Source organism: Crocodylus siamensis, chromosome 5 (assembly GCF_052110815.1).
Source record: "Crocodylus siamensis isolate JL-2025a chromosome 5, ASM5211081v1, whole genome shotgun sequence".
Classification (NCBI taxonomy): Eukaryota; Metazoa; Chordata; order Crocodylia; family Crocodylidae; genus Crocodylus; species Crocodylus siamensis.
This window is the reverse complement of record NC_143399.1, coordinates 125,943,544-125,966,043: the sequence shown is the minus strand read 5'-3', so window position 1 is coordinate 125,966,043 and position 22,500 is coordinate 125,943,544. Positions and strand designations below refer to the sequence as shown.

The 22,500-nt window shown below is 40.4% G+C and overlaps 1 protein-coding gene across 1 annotated transcript in view; it reads left to right on the top strand.

Annotated features, from left to right (window-relative positions):
• Positions 1-22,500, top strand: part of ITPRID1 (ITPR interacting domain containing 1) — a 53,774-nt gene that overhangs the window by 5,681 nt on the left and 25,593 nt on the right. The window contains exons 4-5 of the mRNA XM_090050254.1: positions 5,512-6,095; positions 8,259-8,313. Coding sequence (XP_089906380.1) covers positions 5,512-6,095; positions 8,259-8,313 — 639 coding nt within the window. The remainder of the gene's footprint in view (positions 1-5,511; positions 6,096-8,258; positions 8,314-22,500) is intronic.

The following is a 22,500-nucleotide window of genomic DNA, read 5'->3' as shown; positions in this document are numbered from 1 at the left end:
GTGGAGGCACATTTCTCGCAAGAAAACCATTCTCTCTCCAATCTCTCAGTTCTAATCCTCAAAGGGAATTTACAAAACACCTTTCACAGACAAGCCTACAAATGTCACTTCACCAGCCTACTGGATATAAAAAATAGACCTTGGATTTGTGACACATTATAATCTGCCTAACATTTGATACCCCAGGTAACCTTTCTACAATTTACTAGCTATATTCTCATCACCAGGTCTACATTCCCCTCCCCCCACACCTGTTTCTCACCCATTGACTGTTTCAGTTTGCATTTTTACTGATTGGTATTCTCTCATGCATACTGGCCTCTGGCTTCTATTCTATCCAGGAAGAGTACAGGTCAACTGCAGATGCTTCCTCAGTCTGACGAAGAACGTTTGCACCTGAAAGCTTGCAAAGAAGAATTTTTCCAACTATTTGAATTGATCTAATAAAAGATATCAGATGTACCCAAGGAATCTTGTCTGTCTTTGGTGCTTATTAGCCTTTTATTAGTTGATTCTCCTGTTTATTTAGTGGAATTTCAGTTTCTGTATAGACAATGGGCACATCTATATGTGCATTAATGTGGTGTTGTTATTGTGCATTAAATTTAGTACCTGTAATATGAGGTATTAACTAAATGTGCAGCAAACAGTGTCACTGCCCAGTAACACTGGCACATGGTCTTTTCATGATGCTTAATGCTCAGTAGATTATTTCTACTGCACATTAGTGCATTAGCACAGCTTTTTCCATGATGTGCTAATGTGCGATAAAATTAGTCTACTGAGCATTGCCTTGTGTAGATGCACCCTTGAGAAAATATTTTTTTAAAAAGTGCAGTACACACAATCAGAGCCAGATTTTCATGAGTTGAGATCTCTACAAGTTTCTAGATAATTTCCTAGGTAATATTGTAAACATCACTGATAAAACTCCCCTTGATCTAAATGGAGCTGGAATTTGACATACGTGCTGATGATTTCTGTGGAGGTCATGGACTTCACATGCAAAATTTGTCATTTGGAAAATTTTGATAATTTAATATAAAAATTATTTGCAATCAGACAATTTAGAAAAATTGCAATTCAGAAACATGGAAACATTTCATTTTCATGTTTTTTATTTTTAAAATCAAGCTTTCTTAATCTAAATGGTTTTGTTCTGTCTTTGACATTCATCTTTGCCCCTTTAGCTGGTGCATTTGAAGCACTATTCTTGGGGCTGTACTTCAAATGCGTTGTGGTCCCTTTCTTTTCTCTGAGTTGGGTTCTCCACCACCATTTCCCATGATGCACTGTGGTCACATGGCTTTCATTATGTGCTATAATATGTTCAACCACAGTGGAGTCTAGCCACTAAACCCAGCCCATAAAGGAGAAAAGGGACACCAGATACTGAAACAATAACTTTTACGAGGTGTGGCAGCAACTTGGGATTAATATGGAACTGATCTGAAATGATTTGATAAGGGATGACATATACCAACATTAGTATTTCATTTTGCATTTTCCAAATGGTGAATGGAAAGATTTCCATACAATCTAGATTCCCCAATGGAAAAGTTTAGCCTTTGTGGCAATTGCCTTTACTACTCAAAAATATTTTGCTACAGAATTTCCGACCAGGTCTTAAACACCCCAGCATGATCTCATTCATTTCATTGAGGACTACCTTTACATTCCATATTCTTCTGTCATAGTCTTCTAGATTAGTTACCGTGGGGCTTTGGCAAAGGTTAACTAAAATGTTTTGTTTCCTAAATGATTTATGTCCTGACCTTAGAAATCCTTAGACGCTGTTCAAATTATACAAGTTGTGTAACTTAGTCACTGTGCTTGTTTATAACACAATTGTCCCTTGAGACAATTACAACACAGTTGCAATTTCTAGTTTCAAAGGAAGTTCAGATCTATTCCCTAAGGTGTCATTTATAGTACAAAGTTCAACTGTTTTGTAACTGGTGCTGGGAACAATAATATTGTAATTGGATTCACACAGTTGTAATGTGAATATTCATATGAATAGTTCCAGTGACTTCAAAAGGATTATAGGCATCAGAAATAAAGATTGCCTGAGTCAGGAAAGATTTGTAAGATGGGGTAATCTGGGCTAAATCCCTGCCTGCATATTTTACTCATAGGTTTAAGGGTTTCTCATGGGGGAAAGCCCATTGAAATCAGTGACATTACTTCCATGAGGAAGGTTAGTAACTGAAACAAAGTTAGCCTGATGTGCAACTTGATCAACATCTATGCAGTTGTCAGATACAAATCAAATCCTGTGCATTTACTGCATTCGGAATAATTATTTTTTCCTATTTATTATTTTCCCCATCATTTAGTCCATTCATTAGCTGTCACAAGCTGATTGAAACAGATTACAGAGCAAAACAGTGTGTCAAAAGCTACTTCTTATTTCAAGAAGTTTGGTTGTGATTCAAATCAGAAAAAGTTATTCTGCCCAGCATTTGGCATTTTTACATTCTGACCTGGTTTACATTGTCATCCCAAGCTCATGGCAATAAAAATGTTATATCACAAATACAGTAATGTATTCTGTATGTTGGTAAATTCAGTGGTTATTTTTTAAATTCAAAACTCGTGAACAACTTTTACATTAACTTGTAATATAAAATAAGAGCAAAGGAAGGGAATCGCAAGATGCTCAGGAGTTAAAAGCAAGCTCTGTTGGAAAAATATGAGTCATAGAGAAACTATAATAGTCAGGAATTGTCTGTCATGATATTCATCCCTGGTGCTTCGCTCCAGTTCAGTTCCATGTTAAATGTTCCTTTGTTATCTAATCTTTGGTGAAGCAACTCTAATATCAGTCTGCACACGGACCACATGCAATATTTTTGTCTGCTGTCTAAGAGAAATGGCAGCCAAGAATATTAGCTTTTTTCCTTCTATTCTCCTCAGTGACTCTCTGAAGGAAGCAGGAACCCTTTTGACATTCCCATTGTTACAGGGGAGGTTTGAGAGAAAGTACACATGCAGAAGGGTTGCGGTGCTTTTGTCAATAATGCCACAGAATTTTCCTGAGATGGAAATTTCCAAAATGTATTAAGTAAAAAAACTAAGTCATTTATCTTTTGCTGTTATGTCATAGAGTAGTATTCAAAACTATAGCGAGTTAATAAACTTATCAGATTATGGCAACTTTTATAGAATTTCTTCATGGAGGCTTTTTGCTGTGTCTGTTGCTCAGAAAACAAGAACATATCCTCTAGGGGTTGTATTGGTTGATACATCAAACTGCTCATTGGAATACAATATATTACTTAACTAATGGGTATAGCTAATTTATAGTATTTTTTTAATGCAGCCAGTTGTAAATACTTGAGATCAGAATATGCTACCCTTGCTCACTGGAGTAGCACCTTCCTCACTGAGCTTAGTAAGGTAAAGGGTATTCATCCTCAACAAAGGAATCAAGATATGTCCTCTTTTATCTAAGAACTTATGGCTGGTTTTTGGACCCCTTACTTACAGTGAGGCCCCTGACAGATGTTACACTTAAGAAATGATTAACTGGTTAATCACATCTTAAGTAGTAACCTGGCTACATGTTCAGTCAATTAGTGGCTTCATAAAACAAGGAATAAGCCACAAGGTTATTACATATATGCGTAATAATTTTGTGGCTAGTTACTATTGCACCTTTAATTGAATGTGTAGCCAGTGCTCAGCCTCTGGAGCACATGAGAGCCTATCAAGACTTCCATGTGCTTCAGAGGCTGGGAGGACCCCTAAGTTGATCAGGGTCCCCAGGTGGAGAGCGCATCATGTGCTCCCATGGCTGAGAGCTCCAATAAGCTGGCTGGGACTTCCAGCCAGGGGAGTACAGGGAGTCCAGCTGGCTACCTGCTGGTGCAAGGGGAGCCCAATGCTGGAAAGCTTCCCCTGCTCCATGTGTGGCATGGTAGGAAGTGCAGTTGATGGGAACCTGTATCAGGTCCCATCATGCCTATCCTTTAATGTCTGCCAGGGGCCTGAGTAATATACAAAATAGACCTAGGAGTTCAACAGAGCTACTAACATAAGCACTATCTAATACAGAGTAGTACAGTTAGGACCGGAGGTGTAGCAGGATGCAGGAGACAGCACTCGGCTGCCATGGTGCCAGCTGTGGTGGTACAGTCAGCTGCTGCTGCAGTGGCAGCTATTTTTTCACCCCTCTCCCTGCCCCTCCCTCCCTCCTCAGTTCATGTGGTTGGTGCCTCAGTTACACCCACCCAGGTATGCTACTGGGTTAGCACTTCAGATATCCTGGTCCAGCCCTTTCTGAAGTCACTGGAAAGACTGACTTTAGGGGATTTGATCAAGCCCTTAATGAGTTTCTTGACAGTAATTTTCTTTTAAAATCCATTATGCTCGTGCAGATAATCAATTGTTGCATATGCTCAATTCCCTGTTTACATACATGTAACATGTATGGCCTCTTTTTAGTAAAGCATGTGAATCGATATTTATCTTTAAGCACATAATGCCAGTGCTTCCACTACCTGAAGGGTGGCTCCAAGGAGGATGGAGCTAGGCTGTTCTTAGTGGTGACAGATGACAGAACAGGGAGCAATGGTCTCAAGTTGCAGCAAGGAAGGTTTAGGTTAGATATTAGGAAAAAACGTTCTCTCTAGGAGGATAGTAAAACACTGGAACAGGTTACCCAGAGAGATAGTGGACTCTCCATCTTTGGAGGTTTTTAAGACCCAGTTAGACAAACCCTTGGCTGGGATGATCTAGTTGGGGATGGTCCTGCTTTGAGCTGGGGTTTGGACTAGATGACCTCCTGATGTCTCTTCCAACCCTAATTTTCTCTGATTCTATGAAAATACTTAAAACCTCATTGTCACTTACACTAATGGCCCTTATAAATATTTAAAACTGTCCACTTGGTGTAGAGAGCCTTTGTGTAACTAAGTAATAAAGTCTTTATACTTAACTTTAAAAATGTGAACCTAAGGTTAAATTTCTAAATTCATATCTATACATAATTCTTTGTATGCACTGCCATTTTTGTCTTGGAAGCTACTCACCAAAATTTGGCCTTTGAGATATAAAGAGAATTAAAAAAACCCACAGCAAAGGGATGTGAAAAAACTCTAAGTTTCCTTCTCAAAACAGCTTGTTTTGAGCATTGGCAAGTTATGGCTCATGGTGGTGCATGCAGAGACATGCATACTAACAAGCTCAAATACTGGAAGTATTCTAGCCATGGTAGCTTGGAGCTCTTTGAACACTGATTTATTCAAGCACATGAACTTATATGCTACTGCAACTAGATTCTTTCTGAGACATGAGCTAGCTCAGATATGTCTATTACAGTGCACAACATACTATATAGGCACACCCATAGTCTCGTTGAAGAAAAGAAGGCAGAAAAGCTTGAGTCTCCTAGACCAATTTGTTTGATTCAATAGGTATAATTTCTGTCATGACTGCATTATTCCTACCTTATTCACAATGTATTTTTCCATAAACATGTTTTCTTTTACTTCTGTCAATTTTAAGAACGTTTTCGGCAACTGGAAGTCCTGGATCATGTGGCTAGTGCCTTTTCATCTTTGCTGAACAATGTTAACAACCAACAAGAGAGAACAGAAGACAGCACTGGAGTAGAGAACATGATGGATATGCAGAATAAAACAGCTATGGAAATGAGAGCAAAGAGGAGAAGAATAGGTGAGCTCTTGAGAAGAGTTTCTAGACAGGCAACAGTTAAACAGCAGAGCGCTCAGGCTTCTGAAAACTCAAAGTCATTCAGTGCTGGAGAAAAACAGTCTCCTGCCTCTGCTGGAATGGATGACTGTATAGAAACCAGGATGGGCTTTTCTGAAAATAAGATCTTGGACTCTGTGACAAAAGAGAAATTTCCCACTGAGGAGGATGCACTGACATCCCAGACTCCACAAATGCTGGGATTAAAAACTTTGGCCTTGTCACATATACCTGCAAGGCAGTCCTGCCTTCTTTCTTCATCTGAGATGCCTGCCAAAGATCGAACACGAAAGGAGTCCAATTTGCTTTTGACCCAAACACTCAGAAAGTTGTCTAGGCTAAACTGCAAGCCTCCAGACTCATTTGAAATGGAAGAGGTAAGGAAGAGTTCTTTGTACTGCACAGATACACTGGGCATGCGCAGATAATAAATACTGGTATAGGTATGGGTTGCCTCTTCTAGGATAGGAGCTAGCAAGGATTGTTTTCCAACATCCTATGCCCTGAACAATAGGACTCCTTTCTTAGAGTGCTATAAACTCTTTAAGCTTTACAGTGTTTAAAAAAGAATTGGCAGAGGTTTTACTGAAAAAAGCCAGGAACAAGTCAAAAAGTACTGCAATACAAGATGCCAATGTACTTGTCAGATGTCCTTAAAATATTGTTCCCTCAGCTCTGTGGCCTAAACCAGAGTATTCAGAGCAGTAGTTTTGTTTTCATGCTAGAGAGAGGTTCTTGTTCCCCATCATTAGCTCTCTGTTCATGCTCAGAACAGTGAAAGGGTTCAGTGTAATGATTCAGTCACAGAGTGTCTGTCTCTCTCTTTGTCTTCCATCTGGGCATCATGTAATTGTTTCAGGTAGGTATTTCTGATCCACAGGTGTGGAAAGAGGGCTAGGCTGGGCCAGCACTGAGGATTCCTGTGGAATGCCAAGAGGACTGGGCTTATATTTCCATCTACTTCAAGGCTGAAGAGAGGAGAAGTTAGGCTTTTCCCAAAGAACGAAGGAAAAGGGCAGAATGGACAGCCAACTGAGTTAGCTGGCCCCAGAGTCTCAGTTTTTTTCTCGTACATGGCTGCAGCTGGAGACTAGATGTGGCTGAACCAATTAAAAATGAATCCAGACAGGGTAGAGGTGATGATAGTTGGCAGACCGTGCAACCTGATGGGGACTGGATCTCCTTTCACTGATAGAGCTGAGCTACCTCTTGTTACTCAGGTTCACAACTGTGGGTGCTTCTGGATTCTCAGCTGCACCTGGATCTTCAGGTGGTGACTGTGGCTAGGAGCACCTTTTCTCATCTGCTTAGCAGGTTGTGACCCTTTCTTTCAGACTCTGATCTGGCCACCAACATCCATGCCTTTGTAACCTTAAGGCAATCAATGTGCTTTACATAGGGCAGCCCTTCAAAACTGTCCAGAAGCTGCAGCGGATGCAGAACATGGTGACCCACCCTCTGGCAGGGTGCAATTTAGGATAGTGGCTTTGATCTATAAGGCCCTAAACAGTCTGAGCCTTATGTGTCTAAAGGACTACCTTTTATGTCCCATTGTAATCCCTAAAGTAAGCCAAGACCAATCTCTTACAAATATCAGCAGTATGCCAAATCGGCTTGGTGAAAATTCATGGAAGGTCATTTTTTTCAGGTGCTTCTCAGCTCTGGAGCTCCCTCCCTCTTGTTGCTTACCAAAGTATGGGCCTGGACATATTTTGGAAGCACTGTAAGACCCTCCTATTTGGGCAGGCATTACCAAACAAAACAAGGATAGATGTTTAGTGGGGTCCCTGTTTTATATTGATATGACAGTTGTTGAGCTGTTTTTTAGCTGTTTTTGTTCTCTTGTTAACATCCTATTTTTATATCTTGCTGTTTTCTTATTATTAACCTTTCTGAACCTTGGCTACGAAGGGTGGCATATAAATCTAATACATAATTACATAAAAACGTAAATAAATGTAAAACAAGCTCCTGAAGGTATTTGGATCTTGGAATGGAAGTAGGAGACCTTTGCTGAAGAAAATGGTAGCAGCAGATTAAGGCAGGATTTCAGTTTGGAGATATAGCATCCCAGAATCTGTGCAGAGGAGGCTGATTTAGCTGAGTCTTGCTTGGAGTTTAATTTTGCTAAGATGCCTCTGCCACAGCCCTCATTCACCTACATGTCATACAATTACAGGAACAAACTATAAGCCCTGATGAAAAGGTTGGAGATAATGACCACGTCTGCATCCTATCAGCCTGTCTGCATTTTATGCCACTAAGGCACATTATCCTAGAGACTTTTCTGTGAAGAACTTAAGTGACAAAGCTTCACTGTATATAGAGGGCAGGTTGCCTTTGTGTATTGCCCAGTTCCAGTTATATGAAGAGTGGAGGATTATCAGGACAAGAGCCTAACTTGTATTAGTTAAAAAAGCAAATATATTAAAAATGAGGTGTCATCTGGAATTTTTAACAATATTCATTTTGAAATTACTGATTCTAAAAGGAAGGAATACATTTGTAATAATAATAAATAAGTAATTGTTTTGTCTCAGATACAGAGCTTTGAAGATGAAACTCCATGGGGAAATCCTCTTGACTGCACTTCAGGTGGGAATTAATAAATATAACTTTATTTGTTTTCTTAAACACTTCAGTTTTGCAGCTTATTTTTCCTTATGGATTGTCGCATGCAGAATTCAATCTCTAATCACTTGTATCAACAATGGAGTTTGGAAGCCCTGCTATAGCTATCACAACCTACCAGACATTCCACTTAATGAAGTGAGGTGGCTTGCAAATACACCCACAAGTCAATTGGCTTACATGTGTATGTGTATGGGCATGTGTGTGGTGGGGTCAGCTAACATTGCAGAACTGAAGCCTCTGTTTAGGGCTTTGTGGCAGTGTAAAGTGTCAGCTTGTCATAACATCATTAGAAGGATCAGCAGTGGCGACGTGTAGGGGGTGCACGTGCACCCCCTGAGAGTGCTGGTGCACCTCCTGCACTTAGGCGATGAGCGGGGGGTGCCGGCACTTCCCCTGCGAGCACTGGCTGGGGAGTGGGAGTGCTGGATGCAGTGCTGCGGCCACTTCCAGGAGTGCTGTGACTGCTTCCCATTCGGTGAGATCGGCTGTGGGGGGACCCTCCCAGTCGCTCTGACTGGTCACTGGGAGGGTACGTGCCCCCCCTGAATAAGGTGGCACCAGTCGCCCATGAGGATCAGAGTTTGGGTCCTTGGCTGTGCAGGCTGGCAGAGGCAGAAAAAGAAGTGGTGGCAAAGCAGGTTTGCTCAGCCTCCAGAACAGGGAGTATCTTGCATTGTTCTCTGGGGGCACCTTCTAGACAGTGCTCAGAGCAGGATTAACAAACTGAGCAGGGAAAAGTTTAACAAACTGTGCAGTAGAGTCAGAGAGTAGCAAGGAGCACACATCGAATGGATGCTGGGATTTAACCCTATCAAAATATAATCATGAGTATTCATCAGTGGCTCAGTGGCTAGTCGGGTCCCCCAGGGGTCTGTCCTGGGTCTGGTATTGTTCAACATGCTCATTAATGACTTCGATGATAGGAATGAGTGCATACTTAGCAAATTTGTGGATGACATCAAGTTGAGTGGAACTGTAGACACTCTGGAGGAAATAGCTAGGATCCAGAATGACCTGGGTAGATTAGAAAAAATGGTCCACAGTCAATCAGATGAGATTCAGCAAGGAAAAAGACAAAGTCCTGCACTTGGGATGGAACAATTGTATGTACAAATACTGATTGGCTAGGCTATGGTAGTGTGGAGAAGGACCATAAACTGAATATGAATTAACAGTATACTTCTGTGGCAAAAAAATCCAACAGCACACTGGGCTGTATTAACAAGGGTGTCATTTGCAAATCGAGGAAAGTGATTCCTCCACTCTGTTCAGCACTGATGAGGCCTTCCCTGTAGTACGGTGTCCAGTTTTTGGGTCTCACACTTCAAGAAGGATGTGGATAAATTGGAATCAGTCCAGTGGAGAGTAACAAAAATGATTAGGGGACTGTGAAGCATGACTTGTGAGGAAAGGTTGAAAGAGCTAGGGTTATTTAGTTTCAAGAAGAGAAGCTTGAAGGGGTAGGGTTTGATAACAGTCTTCAGATACCTGAAGGGTGATTCCTAAGAGGATACATATGTGCTTTTCTCTATTGTCATAGGGGCCAGGACTAAGATCCATAGCCCCAAGTTGCAGCAGAAGAAATTTAGGTTGGAGATCCTAACTGATTATGAGAGTGGTCAAGCATTGGAACAGGCCATGTAGAGTACTTGTGGACTCTTCATCCTTGGAAACTTTCAAGAGCAAACTGGAGAGACATGAGTGGGATCATTTAGCCAGGTATGATCCTGGCTTGAGCAGGGAGCTGACCATCTCTACTTTCTTCATCATTAACAATTTAAATGATAAGGCACAAATAACTCTTTAACTAAACAGCCACAATCCACACACAGGCACATAAATAAGTGGCCTGATAGTCAAAGGTGCTAATCATTCATAGATGCCACTGATTTCAATCAGAGCTGGAGTCCTCCAAGAGTAAAATTCTGGCCTCATTGCAGCCAGTGTCAAAAGTCCAGTTGATTTCAGTGAGGATAGGACTTTACCTGAAGAGTGAAGGTTTGTTTAAAATACTAGAGCAAATGGTATTTACTCAATAGATTTAGCCTTTTGTCTGTTTTCAGATAATCTGTACACAGCCAGGACTGTACGTGGGGCAGTCCCTCCCCCCCATCTTTTGCAGGATTCTGACACAGGAGCTGCAGCTGGAGTTGACTGCTGCTGAGAGATGATGTCACCTCTCCTATGTTAAGTGGGCAAAAATTATATCTTATTTTTGGGAGCAAAAAATAGGGTGGCATCTTTCCCCCACCTGCAGCAAAGTCCATCTGCTGCTTGCTCAACAGGACTACATTCCCTGTGACGCCCTTCACTCACTGACATGCCTCTGCACCTCCACTGCTTCCTGCTGGAGCCAGAAACTGCAGAGGAGGTGGAGGGTGAGAGGTTAAGATACCCCCCTCTATTTTTGCACCCCATTTAGTAGCATCCAGGGCTTGTACCCTACTTGCCCACCCCTCCATATGCTACTGATCTGTGAACAGACTCGTATTTCAATCATTGTGTTAGCCACAATATGTAATGAGCACTTTGTGTAGACATATTTCAGCTCGTGAGTCACTTGCATTGATTATGTCTTTGGCTATTCCTTTTGGGCCTGATACAAAGCCAATGGAGAGGCTACCATTGGCTTGACTGGGCCTTGGGATGGATACTAGTTGCTACTCGTGGGATTAGCCACCTAAATATGGAATTGTTCTGGTTCTGCTTCCTGAATGAGGATGGAATCTTTAAAAATATGGAGAAACTCCTATATCAGTGCAGAAATAATCTTTCTTATGTTGGTATTCACACAAAGAATAGTCATTCACTGGCACTGTGCAGTGAAAAGCCCATTTGAACAAACATTCATAGAGAAATAAACAAAAGGGCATGAAAAACAGCCAAGTTAAAAACAGATTCAAATTTTGCTGAAATGCCCACAAATAGTTTTTCCTATTATTTGCTTATCTCTAATCAATTATTGTAACATGTCATGGTGAATGCCTTGATTTGCAGGGTTGTTTTTCCAAATTACATAATTATATCTGAATATAAATTTTTAAAAAACAATATGCCCTGCATGCTGCTTTAAAACAAAGAAAAATATGTTTAGTTGTAATTTTGTGATACAGTTTGCAGTATGTGATTATTTTGCCTTTACTTATTGTTGTGCCCTGTCATCTAGTTAAATGATCAACCAATATCATGTAAGTAAATTGTATTAATATGGTATCTATGCCTCAGTACACCCTCAAAATACTATTTCTGTTACAGTATTATTAATACTTGTTCTAATTTCAATTAAAAGAATTAAATACTTATTTTATTAAGAACTTCCTATCCTTTTTCTCCCTTTCCTTTAATTTTTTAGAAATGAAATACCATCAGGTCATTATTTTTAATCCTTTTTACGAAGTGGTTTTTGCTATGACTCCAGTTTTGCTATTCATTTGGAAACAATTTAAAATCTATTGACATTACTGTAATGTTGTAGTAACGATAATATCTAGCTCTTATAAAGATTCATATTGATTTAACAGAATGTAGATCAAATCCATATTTTAATTTAGAACCATTAAAATGATTTTCATGCTGTGGCTGTTAGTCCATTTTCCCATCATGAATTGTCCATTACTATACAGTCTAATGGATTTCCAGTTGATGTGGTGAAGGGGATGATCATCTATATAAAATGGTTGCAATGGAAATGTGTATGAGAAGGAAGGAGGAGTTAGATTTTGTTGTTGTTTTAACTCTTCCACAACTTAAAATGGCTGAAAATCTTCAGGCAGAGACCAAAGCTGGGTTCATCATCAGGCTCAAGCATGTGCTTAACTTAAACCAAAATTAATTTAAATTTAAGGTTAAGTGTGTGCTTAAGAATGTTACAGAAATAGGGAAAGTGTAGAAAACATCATCCCAAAAATTAAGTGTTACTGAAAATCAGATCTGTATTGTTAGCTGTTTGGGGCACAAGCCCTCTTTTACCATAGGCTTGTACAGCACCTTGCACAAGGGGAAGGCGGGTCTTGGATGGTTATTAGGTACAGCTGAAATTAACACAATGATGATGATAAATTAGAAGTGTGTGAAAGCACAAGACTGGAATGGAAGCTTACCTGAAGGAGGAAGGGTATGTGCCCACTATAAGAAAAATCCAGGATAAATAGCAACAGAATATTTTGCATAAATAGGATGTATCAGACATAGATAATTTATTGAAGTACCTGTCCCGGTGGTCTTGTTCCTTGGCTGTGTAACCTGGCCTCAATTTTAGCCCACTTGTTTAATTTTCTATACACCCCATGAAAGCCAATTCCCTGGCTGCTGTATGTCTTCTTTATATTTCTCCATAATGTAGATTCTGGCTGTTAAACTGCAGTAGGCTTTATGCTAAGGCTTTTTTTTTTTCTTTTTTGGCAGAGTGCTGAGACTTAATTTTCAAAGACACTCAAACCCCAAACATCCCCGAATGACTTACAAGGAAAGCAGAGTGTTTTCTAGCTCTGTTTTAAAAAATATTACAATCTTTTTTATTAGGCAATTTTATCATTGTTATAAATAAGTAATTGTACTGGGGAGAAGGGATAATCCTTATTTAATTAAATTCATCTATACTCCCAGGTTGGCAGCAACCAGACATATGTGAGACTAATACCCACAGCCTGCCTGTATGCATGTGCAATTAAAAATTCACTCTACAGTAGCACTGGCAGTTTAGTGTTGCTTTTGGCATTTACAAATTCTTTTATTTTGTGACTTTTTTTTACCATACACATATGCTGGAGCAGATGTTGCTTATTTGTTGTTTATTCAAATCTGTAGGCTCTGGCAGCTAACTCCATTGTTCTGTAATGAAGCTTTATTCACTGTCCTGTATTAGGACCCAGCAAATGCATGACAGGCAGAGTTAGTTCCCAGCAGGAAGCTGCAGTTATTGCCCTTACTTATTGGCTGTTTATATTCTAAAGCTCACAGTTGAGAAAGCTGGCTGGGCAGTGTAAGGGGCTGGGGATGTTGTGTGTTGAGGAAAATTACTCGATTCTACTCACTGTATCTTTCCTCTGATTAGGTGCAGGCTTGCATGTAAACTCATCTGTTGCAGGGATTTCATATTCAATACATGAAAATAGAGCTGTTCTCCCTCTCTGCCCCCCACCATTCCTTCCTTTTTCAATTAGCCTTTGTAAAGCATTGGGTTTAACTAAAGGATGTTTCAATGTTGTTCACCCCTGTTAACTCAGCACGTGTCTGAAAATTCATTAGCTGCAACGTCTATTAGGGAGGCAACAGAACTGATGTTTATTTTTGTGCATATTGTATTCATTCATTCCCACTTGCTTCGTATTTATTCCTGAATGTCGTTTCCCATTAGCATAGCCACACAATTGGTAGGCAAAGATTCCATTGTGGTATTGACCAAAGAAGGACCTGCTGATCCTTGAAGCTTGTGTGCCAACAGAAAGGCATTAGCCTGCTGGAAAACCCCTTGGTAGCCCAAGAGGCAATCAATCAGAGAAGTAACCACCTCCATCTGGCACACTGTGACATGGAAACTCACTATCAAAAGCATTTGTGATTCATCTTGTCCCAACTAGTGGTGCCAGAGATCAAACTACACTCAGGGTTTGCAGCATCTGGGAACGTTCTAGCTTCCTAGCATGCTGAGCTAACACATTAGCTCCTGTGACTTCTCAAGTAGCAATTCTTTCAATTATCACACCTTCACTCCTCCTACTCACCAACTCCACATACAGTTTGGTACCATGGGAATATTTGCAGAATGCAATCAGTATTTTTCTTAATTGGCTGTGTTCCAGTAGTGTGAATCCTGTTTATTATCCATTCCAACATACACCTGGGATGACTGCCCAATACCACCATACATACAAGAAACAAAATCCGCATTTAATTTCTACGTTTCCCATGGCATCCAGATAGCCCTATATTTTAGAAATATTAATTAAATATTAGGTACTTTTATTATTATTTAGCTTACTGTAGCATCCAAGAGATGCTAGGGCCTTTCTCCATACAAAATATAACACTATACATCTGAATATAAAGAAAGAGAGATTAAATGACTTCTTACAGCCAAAAGAGGTGCCAGGATTAAATGTGAAGAGCTTTGCTTAAGACCAGTCTACCCATTTCATTTTTTTTCTATAATTTTTGTCATAGTAGCTTCCAAGTATGCAATCTCCTATCATACTACACAGGCTATTATATCCTTGTTAGAATTTCTGCTACTGATGACATTTAAAAAATGTAGTAATGTGGTTCCTTTCACTTAGGACTATGCTGATTGCAGAATGGTATGACAGAGATTTTCAGCTGAAGGTTCCAGTCTTGCAAATGTTCACAAGAAGACAACTTTTAATCATCAAGTTAGTTGTGCATATGCTTTCCTGTGATTTCTTTGCTGTAGGCTCGTGGCCTACTTTCACACAAGATAAAAGCACAACAAAAAAGTAGAGTGAGGATACGATAGCCTTAGAAGCAAAACTGTGCGGTGGTTCACCAAAGCCATTTGCCAAGTGTAGTTGAATTCTTTGAGGCTTCTTTATCTTTTGCTATTTCACAAGATATTTATTTAAAATCTACATTGAATCACTTTTGTGGGTGTCATGGAAGTGTGACTTGAAGAGGATTTGCGTGGGAAGAGTAGAGCTTGTGAATGATTTATGGGAAGGCACTCCATACATAGTAAGCAACACTGAAAAAAGATTAGAGATAGAGGAAAAATTTGCAAATGTGGCACTGAGGCTGGTGTTATTAGTAGAGATGGTTGAAGGTATATATGAACAGCTTGTCCCTTTTTCCATTCAGCCACGCTGAACTTTGAAACATCTCAAGTTCATGGTGGAGTAGAGTAGGGTATTTGTTTAGTTAAATCAAACTAAACAAAAAACTTCAGCAAAATGTTAAGAGAACTTATTCTTCGGAGCTGTGTGCGCTTTCTCTTTAAAGTGGGAGAGGTCAGTACATTTCACTTAAGTGCCAGCACAAGCAGAAGCTCAACATAATTGCCAGAAATAAAATTTCAAGAACACAACAGGCGGATGAATAAGCATTCAGGTCCTGAGTTTCTAAAGCTGCCAAGTCTTGGCTGAACAGGTATTAGAAATATGTACAATTGACTTGCCAGGCCATCCTGCACTGGCTTGTCATACTTCACAGTGCTGGGACTGGGACTCTGCTTGGCCCTGTCTGGTTATGCTCTTGAGGAAGAAGGGTTTCTTGTTCATTGTCTCCTCTCTAAGGTACATAAATAGAGGGGGGCATAATTTAGATCAAAAGGCAGCACAATATTTGTCAGAAATTTTGAAGGCTACCCTGTCAACAGAAGCAAAAGAACCATGGCCCCCTGAAATAATTGTAAACTGTGAGAAAGCAGTGACCAACAGGGAGGAGCTGAGTGAGTGGCAAGTTATGAGCTACCTGAGCCTCAATTCCCTTAAACTTCCATGCAGAGACAGTGTCTTCTGTCAGACGGGAATGCCTTGCTCTCAAGCAGCAGCCTGATCAAAATGGGGGATCGGCCTCAACAGCACCAGGGAATCTCTCTGTCTGTGGTACCTTTTACAGTGGCAACTTTTACTTTGTTCTGTTTTTTGCTCTAAAACCAATTCCCACCCATCACCACTGAAGAACAGAAATAGAGAAACCTGAACAGCAATGATTATTTTTTATGCTCTTGACAGTGAGAGAGAGAAAGAGAGAGAAGAAAAGCAAAAAAGAGGCTTGTAAAATGGCCACTGGTCAATAGCGTCAGGAAACCTTGCTTACAGTGGTGGCTTTAGGCAATGATCCCCAAAACTTTGGGAGACTGTGTAATATTCAATCTGTATGTTCCTGAAAGTCAGTGTAGTATAAGAGTGATGTTGTAACCATGATGGTCCAGAAATTATGCAAGAGGCAAGGATTTCTTACAGTGATACCTTTTATTGGATTGGCTATGTAGTTGGGATGAAGTTAGACAAGTTTTCAAATGCAAGACATTCTTTGTCAGGTCTCTGATCACAGAAAGCCAGGCATCTGCCACAGGTATAATGCAATGTTTTATGTTTTAAACAGCCATGAAATTTTAGTATGAAGAGATTTAAGAAGTTTCTGTGGTCTGGAGTCCTGACAGGAGGACTTTTCTAGTAATTCTTTTACGTATTTTGCATTTTGTTCTTATGCCATAGTAAAATACAGCAAGATCCAATCTTTGGCTATTGACCACTGAACTCAGTAATGCTCTGCTAATTTGCACTACATAAGGATGTGACACATTGAACCTTAAGACTCGACCTGAATTTCTTAGATCAAAAGCCACATCCAACTTAGGCCAACTGATAGAAAGTGTGTTGCTTACTGCATATATCTGAGAGATACAGGCTTAGGTGCATTGCTGCACAAGTTGTAAATATATTAAGATACCTCAAGAGGGTCTGAATGAAGACATTTCAGTGTTAGATGTCACCCCCCCCCCCATACATGTACTTTGGATCAGAAACTGTAATCCCTTCAGAGTACAATAGTCTCCTCACAAATCTGACAGATTTCAGTGCTAATATTCTGTTTTTCATTTATGTACACAACTCTCTGCGATATTATCACCAATGTACCCATTTGTGAGAACACTATGGACTTTCTTCTCAGCCCACTACAAGTACTTCTCTAGGTTATTCTAAAAATTAGCTGAATTTTGCCCAGTTTTCTAGGGAGAGATTTTACTGTATTGTAGGCAGGCCAGCCAGTCATCTATAATGGGGACCTAATGTCTCCCTCAGTGATGGCAAACTATTGGCAACCTTCAAATTAGTCTTGGTCAGACTTGCTAAGAGAATAACAGTTAATGTCGCTGTTGTTATTACTAATAGTAGCACTCTGAGTGCAAGTTATGTATTAGGAACCCATTGGGCAAGTTTGTGTGAAAACACAGAACAAAAGAAACTGGTTCTTATCCCAGAGAGCTTAGGGCCTTGTTACATCTTGCATTGTGAGCTGCATAAATGTTGACGGGTGTTAGTGCTAGCTCAAGCTTGCAGCAGTCGCACGTTCAGGCCAGCAGAGGCCTGGGGGAACTGATAAATAAGAATTCCTACCCCCATCTCCATCCCATTCAGGCTTTTCCCTTGTTCGCTGACCCTTGGGGCTCCCCTGGTTCCCTCTACTCCTGGGGCTCTTCCTCTCCCCACCCCACTTGTGGCTGCCCCTACTGCCTATCCCAGGGAAGCAGGAAGGGAAGAGTTAACCTGCCTGCCTGCCCCCGCACCTCCCACCACCACTGCTACTCTTCTGCAGGCTGAGCCTGGCATCAGTTGGGCAGGCAGGTTAACTCTTTCCTGCGTGTTCCCCCAGGACAGACAGTGCCAGCAGCCACAAGTAGGAGGTGGGGTGGGGATGGAGCGACAGTGAGTGGAGATGTAGGGGTGCTGGGGAAGGAGGGGGGAAGTGGTGGGTCTGATCCAGGCCAGTGTGGGAGCCTACAGTGGCTACACGTTAGTGTAACACAAACTGAATAATGCAGATCAGAAATAATCCTGCCCTGGGGTGGCCTAACTTTGAGCTGCCTAATGAGTGCTTAAAACTAGTTTCAGGCAGAGGAGCTGAGTATGTGAGGGCCTGAGGGCCCTGGTCCCCCTTGGAAAGAGGGCTGTCATCTGAAATGCATAAAACTTTCCACACATCCATCATCTTAGGCCCCACTCAGCAAAAATAGAAGTTGGCGTCTATGGTTTCAGGTGTTCATGTGAGGCCAGTCCAGGTGTACGGAGTTCCAGGAGCCTCCCAAAATTACCATGTAACAAAGTCCTTAGATATTTTTGTTGATGATTGTCTTTTATTGAGCTACTACCCTCTGGTAGAAAAACATTGAGAAGCTGATTGTGGGCATACTCCAACATCTGGTATGCCAGGGCTTATTGAATCAGGCTTTTGATCAGAGATTAGCATGTATATCTACCTACTATAATTGGCTAATGATATCTGCAAGGTAATAGACAGAGGCTAGGCATCCACATTGCCTTTCAGGAGTTTTTGATACTGCTTGGGGTCAGGAAAGAATTTTACTCTATGGTTAGATTAGTACAGACTGTGAGAGTTTTTGCCTTTCTCTGTTGCAGGGGGTGTGGCCCATTTCTTTGGATCACTTAAGCATATTTTACTAACCCTCCTAGCAGCAAGACATTGGCCACTATTGTCCTCCTGTTTTACCTGTGGCAAGTTAGGTTGTTCATATCTTGTGGTTGTGTCAGGCTTGACTAACTTTACTAATGGCTTAGATAAAGGATTTATATAGCATAGTTTGGGTAGGGGTAGTCCCTCTGGTGGGGGTTTGGACTACGTGACTTATGGAGGTACCTTATAGCCCAACCTTTCTATGATTCTATTTATGCAAAGTTGCAAGGCCTGGTAGGGAAGAAGGAAATTGTCAATGATTCTTTGCATGATATGCACGAGATATAATTGGGTGGACATTACTTAGGCTTCTTTGTGAATGCTTCACTGTGGAATCCCATAGGGATCATTTCTGTCAGCTCAGTTTTGAATAACATTTTGAAGCTCCTGCTTGGGGAGACTGTGAAGTTATATGTGGGCTGATGATACTTAGCTCTACATCTCATTTTCATCAGAAGCAGACGTAACCATCAGCAGGCTCCCCCAACGTTTGGCAGGGATTGGAATCTGGATTATATCCAGCTGGCTAAAGCTCAATCAATATAAAATGGAAGTGCTGACTGTCAGTGAAAAGTACTAGAAAGGCCTGGCAAACCCTGAACATTGTTCCATGAGTTGAAGGAGGATAAAATATCATCGTTAAATTGGCTGCAGTCCCATGATCTGCTCCTCGACTTTCAGATTGTATCTATGACCAGAAATCACATATACCTGGCTACAATATTCTGCCTTTTCTTCTATAATGCAGATCTCAAAATGCCCATTCAGAATGTATTCCTAAACTGTTATATAGAACTGAGCAGGGAAATTACTCAAAGTTCCTGACTAGTACAGAAAATAGCTACCTACTTTCTCAGTGAGTTATAGTTTGCAATTGCACATCCCTTGTATGCTCTGCATGAATTTCATGGTTTCACTGTGAATCAAGATGTTAATCAGTACTGTCAAACCTAAAATTGACCATATGACATAAAGGACTCCTGCATCTCTGTGGCTGCTCTGGGAGGAAATCATTGGAGCATTATGGTAATAAATGGAGTTATAATTAGGCTTATTCTGTTGGTATATCATAAACAAATTGGGTGTTTTTTATACATTTTATTTAACTATATAATTTAATTGCACGTAATGCTGGGCATAAGAAACCTAAATTAAAACAAACACATTTCAGCACTTATGCTTGAAATATGCACAGGCCTTCCAATATTTTTGAGACTAAATGCTGTTGAAGAACTTGACCATAGTCCATTTGTATTTATGCCCAAACCCCACAGGGTGGGTACCTTTATAAAAATATGTTGTAATATATTATATCATATACAGTAGCAGGCAGAAAATAGGTATAGGAGAGAGACACACACATAATTGCCTACAAAGTGGCCAGATCCTAACAAAAAGTATTTAGGCTCCTAATCTACATATAGGGACTTAAAATATCAGCCTGCTTTACTGAAAATACATGCAAAGGCTTAAAAGTATGTTCTCTGTGATAGTGGAAAAGAACCTGGTCAAATGAGATTTGGGGGAGAGGAGGGTGAATGCATTTACAATGGTGAAATGAAATACCACCAAGGATGCAGGAAGCCTTGAAGTTTTCGGTTCTTAGTATGAGCTGTTTCTGACAGAGGCTGTCTTCATTCCACGTTTGTATAGCGCCTGACACAATGGTCTCCTAGGTCATAACATGAGATCCTGACATGACTGTAGTACAATCAAGAATAATTGTTCTGAGTGCAGGATATTATATTTTTACCCAGTAATATTGAAAGAGGGAATGTAGACAAGAGTCTGATTTAATCCAAGGTGGAAAATAGGTTATGGAATTTCCTTAACTGCATTCTGAATAACAAGCAGAGCTTCAGACATAACTAATGCACCTTGGCACACAAAACCCAGTGTCATGTAATATGGATTTTTACATAAGTGGCTTTATTTAACTCTTGTCATATAAAACAAAGATCAGTGGAAGGGTATTGGTGAAACGTTACTGATTATTCACTAAATTTGTGGTTTATCAGCTGCTGCCACCTGGTGTTTGTTCTATAATGTGGCATGTTATGCTGTTTGACCAGTCTGGTCATATCTCTGGCATCAGTCCTACAGCTCATGTCTAAGGATGAGGCTAGTCACATAAAAGAGGATTGTAGAATTGGGCCCCAGCTTATTTTTTTCTGGCAGGTAAACAAGAGTGTGTTAGCTCCTGCAAGTTTTTCATTCCTGCAGTGATAAAAGTAAAGTTTAAAAATCACTAAAATGCTGCAGAAAATATGTTTGAATGAGACTAGATTTGGCATTTCAGATTTCACTGGCAATAGGTGAAATGTCTGTGAGCATGGTCAAACAGACTTCTTAACCACTTTAAAAGGGCAGAAGGCTGCTGCTTCAGTATGCATCAGATATTGGGATTTGTGCATGGACCTGTAGTTAGAGGTAAGCTAAATCACCCTAACTTTCACCACAGAATCAGATTGTAAACATAAGACAAGTTAACAGATGGATACAGGCAGATGACTGTGTGAACACAAGGAAACAGTAAAATAGTATTGACCACTGTGCTACATACAGAGTTCAGCAACACAACTGCTATCAGCATCTTTCAGAGAAAGCTAAAGTCAACTAGAACAAGCATAAAGATTCATTTAAGGTATTTAGTATAATCAAGGGACAGAATTATTTAGAGCAGCACACTGCTACTATGCAGGCATTGAACTCCCCATTGAAATACTTGCTTTTTGTATAGTATTTAGTGTGTCTTATAAATATTATCTAGATCAGAAGATAAAATGTCCTTTGGATTTTTTGCCCACCAAAAGAAAATATTTCATGAAACTGTCATGATACAAAGCAGAAAAATACACAGCTCATGAATTATAATATATATGCATATGACAAAAATCTCTTGCGCAAATATGTCTGCCCAGAAGCATCATGTCATTCCCAACATGGAGCAGGGCATGACTCCCCAGTGGCACTTTCTGCCTTTATTTAAGAATAACTGCTTTGAATAGCCATACCTGTGCTGTCCAAACAGGAGATGTAGACAGGTATAACACCTGTACAGATAATCAAAGGATACTGCTATAAGCAGTTACAGTGAAATTGTTATATCTGTGTACTTGTCTTTGATCCATGTGTGTAAAGTGTACATTAGACTTGGTTCCTAGGCACCACTGCAGTATATGTAACAGCAATGATAGGACTCTGTCCAACTCTGAGACAGTAGACTGAGATAGTGAGAGGTGATTAGGTAGGAATTTCCTCTTGATTGATGGGGAATAAATAATAAAACTGTTTTGCTGAGAGATGATTTACATACCATGCTACAACATGTAGATAGGACAGAGGTGCCAGAGGAAGCTTCAGTGCCCAAAGTGTGCAGATAGGGAGGGAAGTGTGTACCTATTCCAACGCTTATTCCAAAATTAATCCAATTGTCTTTCTTTTAGCCTACTGTGTAAGGCAGAACATCTTGAATTTTAGGGACCATAATACTGTGTCTTGACAATCAGGATAATTCCCAAAGGCAAATATTAAGGCCAACGTATTCAAATCTGCGCACCAAAAGTAAGGCACCTTATCAAAGGTGACTTGTTTTGGAGGTGCTGCGCACTTGTCATTCCTCATTATTTCTTTTGCAGTGGTGATTCTCAGAGCCTTTGAAATGTATGCCCTCTTATTCAGCTCTTGGGCATGGATTTAGGTATATGTATTTGAAAATTAGCCTCTAATTTATTATAAATCATTCCAGTTTGTTGTGCTTCTCTGTTTGGTTTTGTTTACTTACCTTTTTGGAAGAGAGAACATCCAAGCTGTTAGCAAAAATTGTCACTCACATTTCATCACTACCATGCAAGAGCTGAAGGAGATCTGTTCCCCTGTCTCCATGCATTGCAGAGCCCCTGTGTTGAGATGCCCTGTGCCCCAGATACCCTTCTTGGCTGGCTGGGGCACAGGGTGACTCAAGACAGTGTCTCTGTGTGCCTCAGTGCAGGGGCTCAG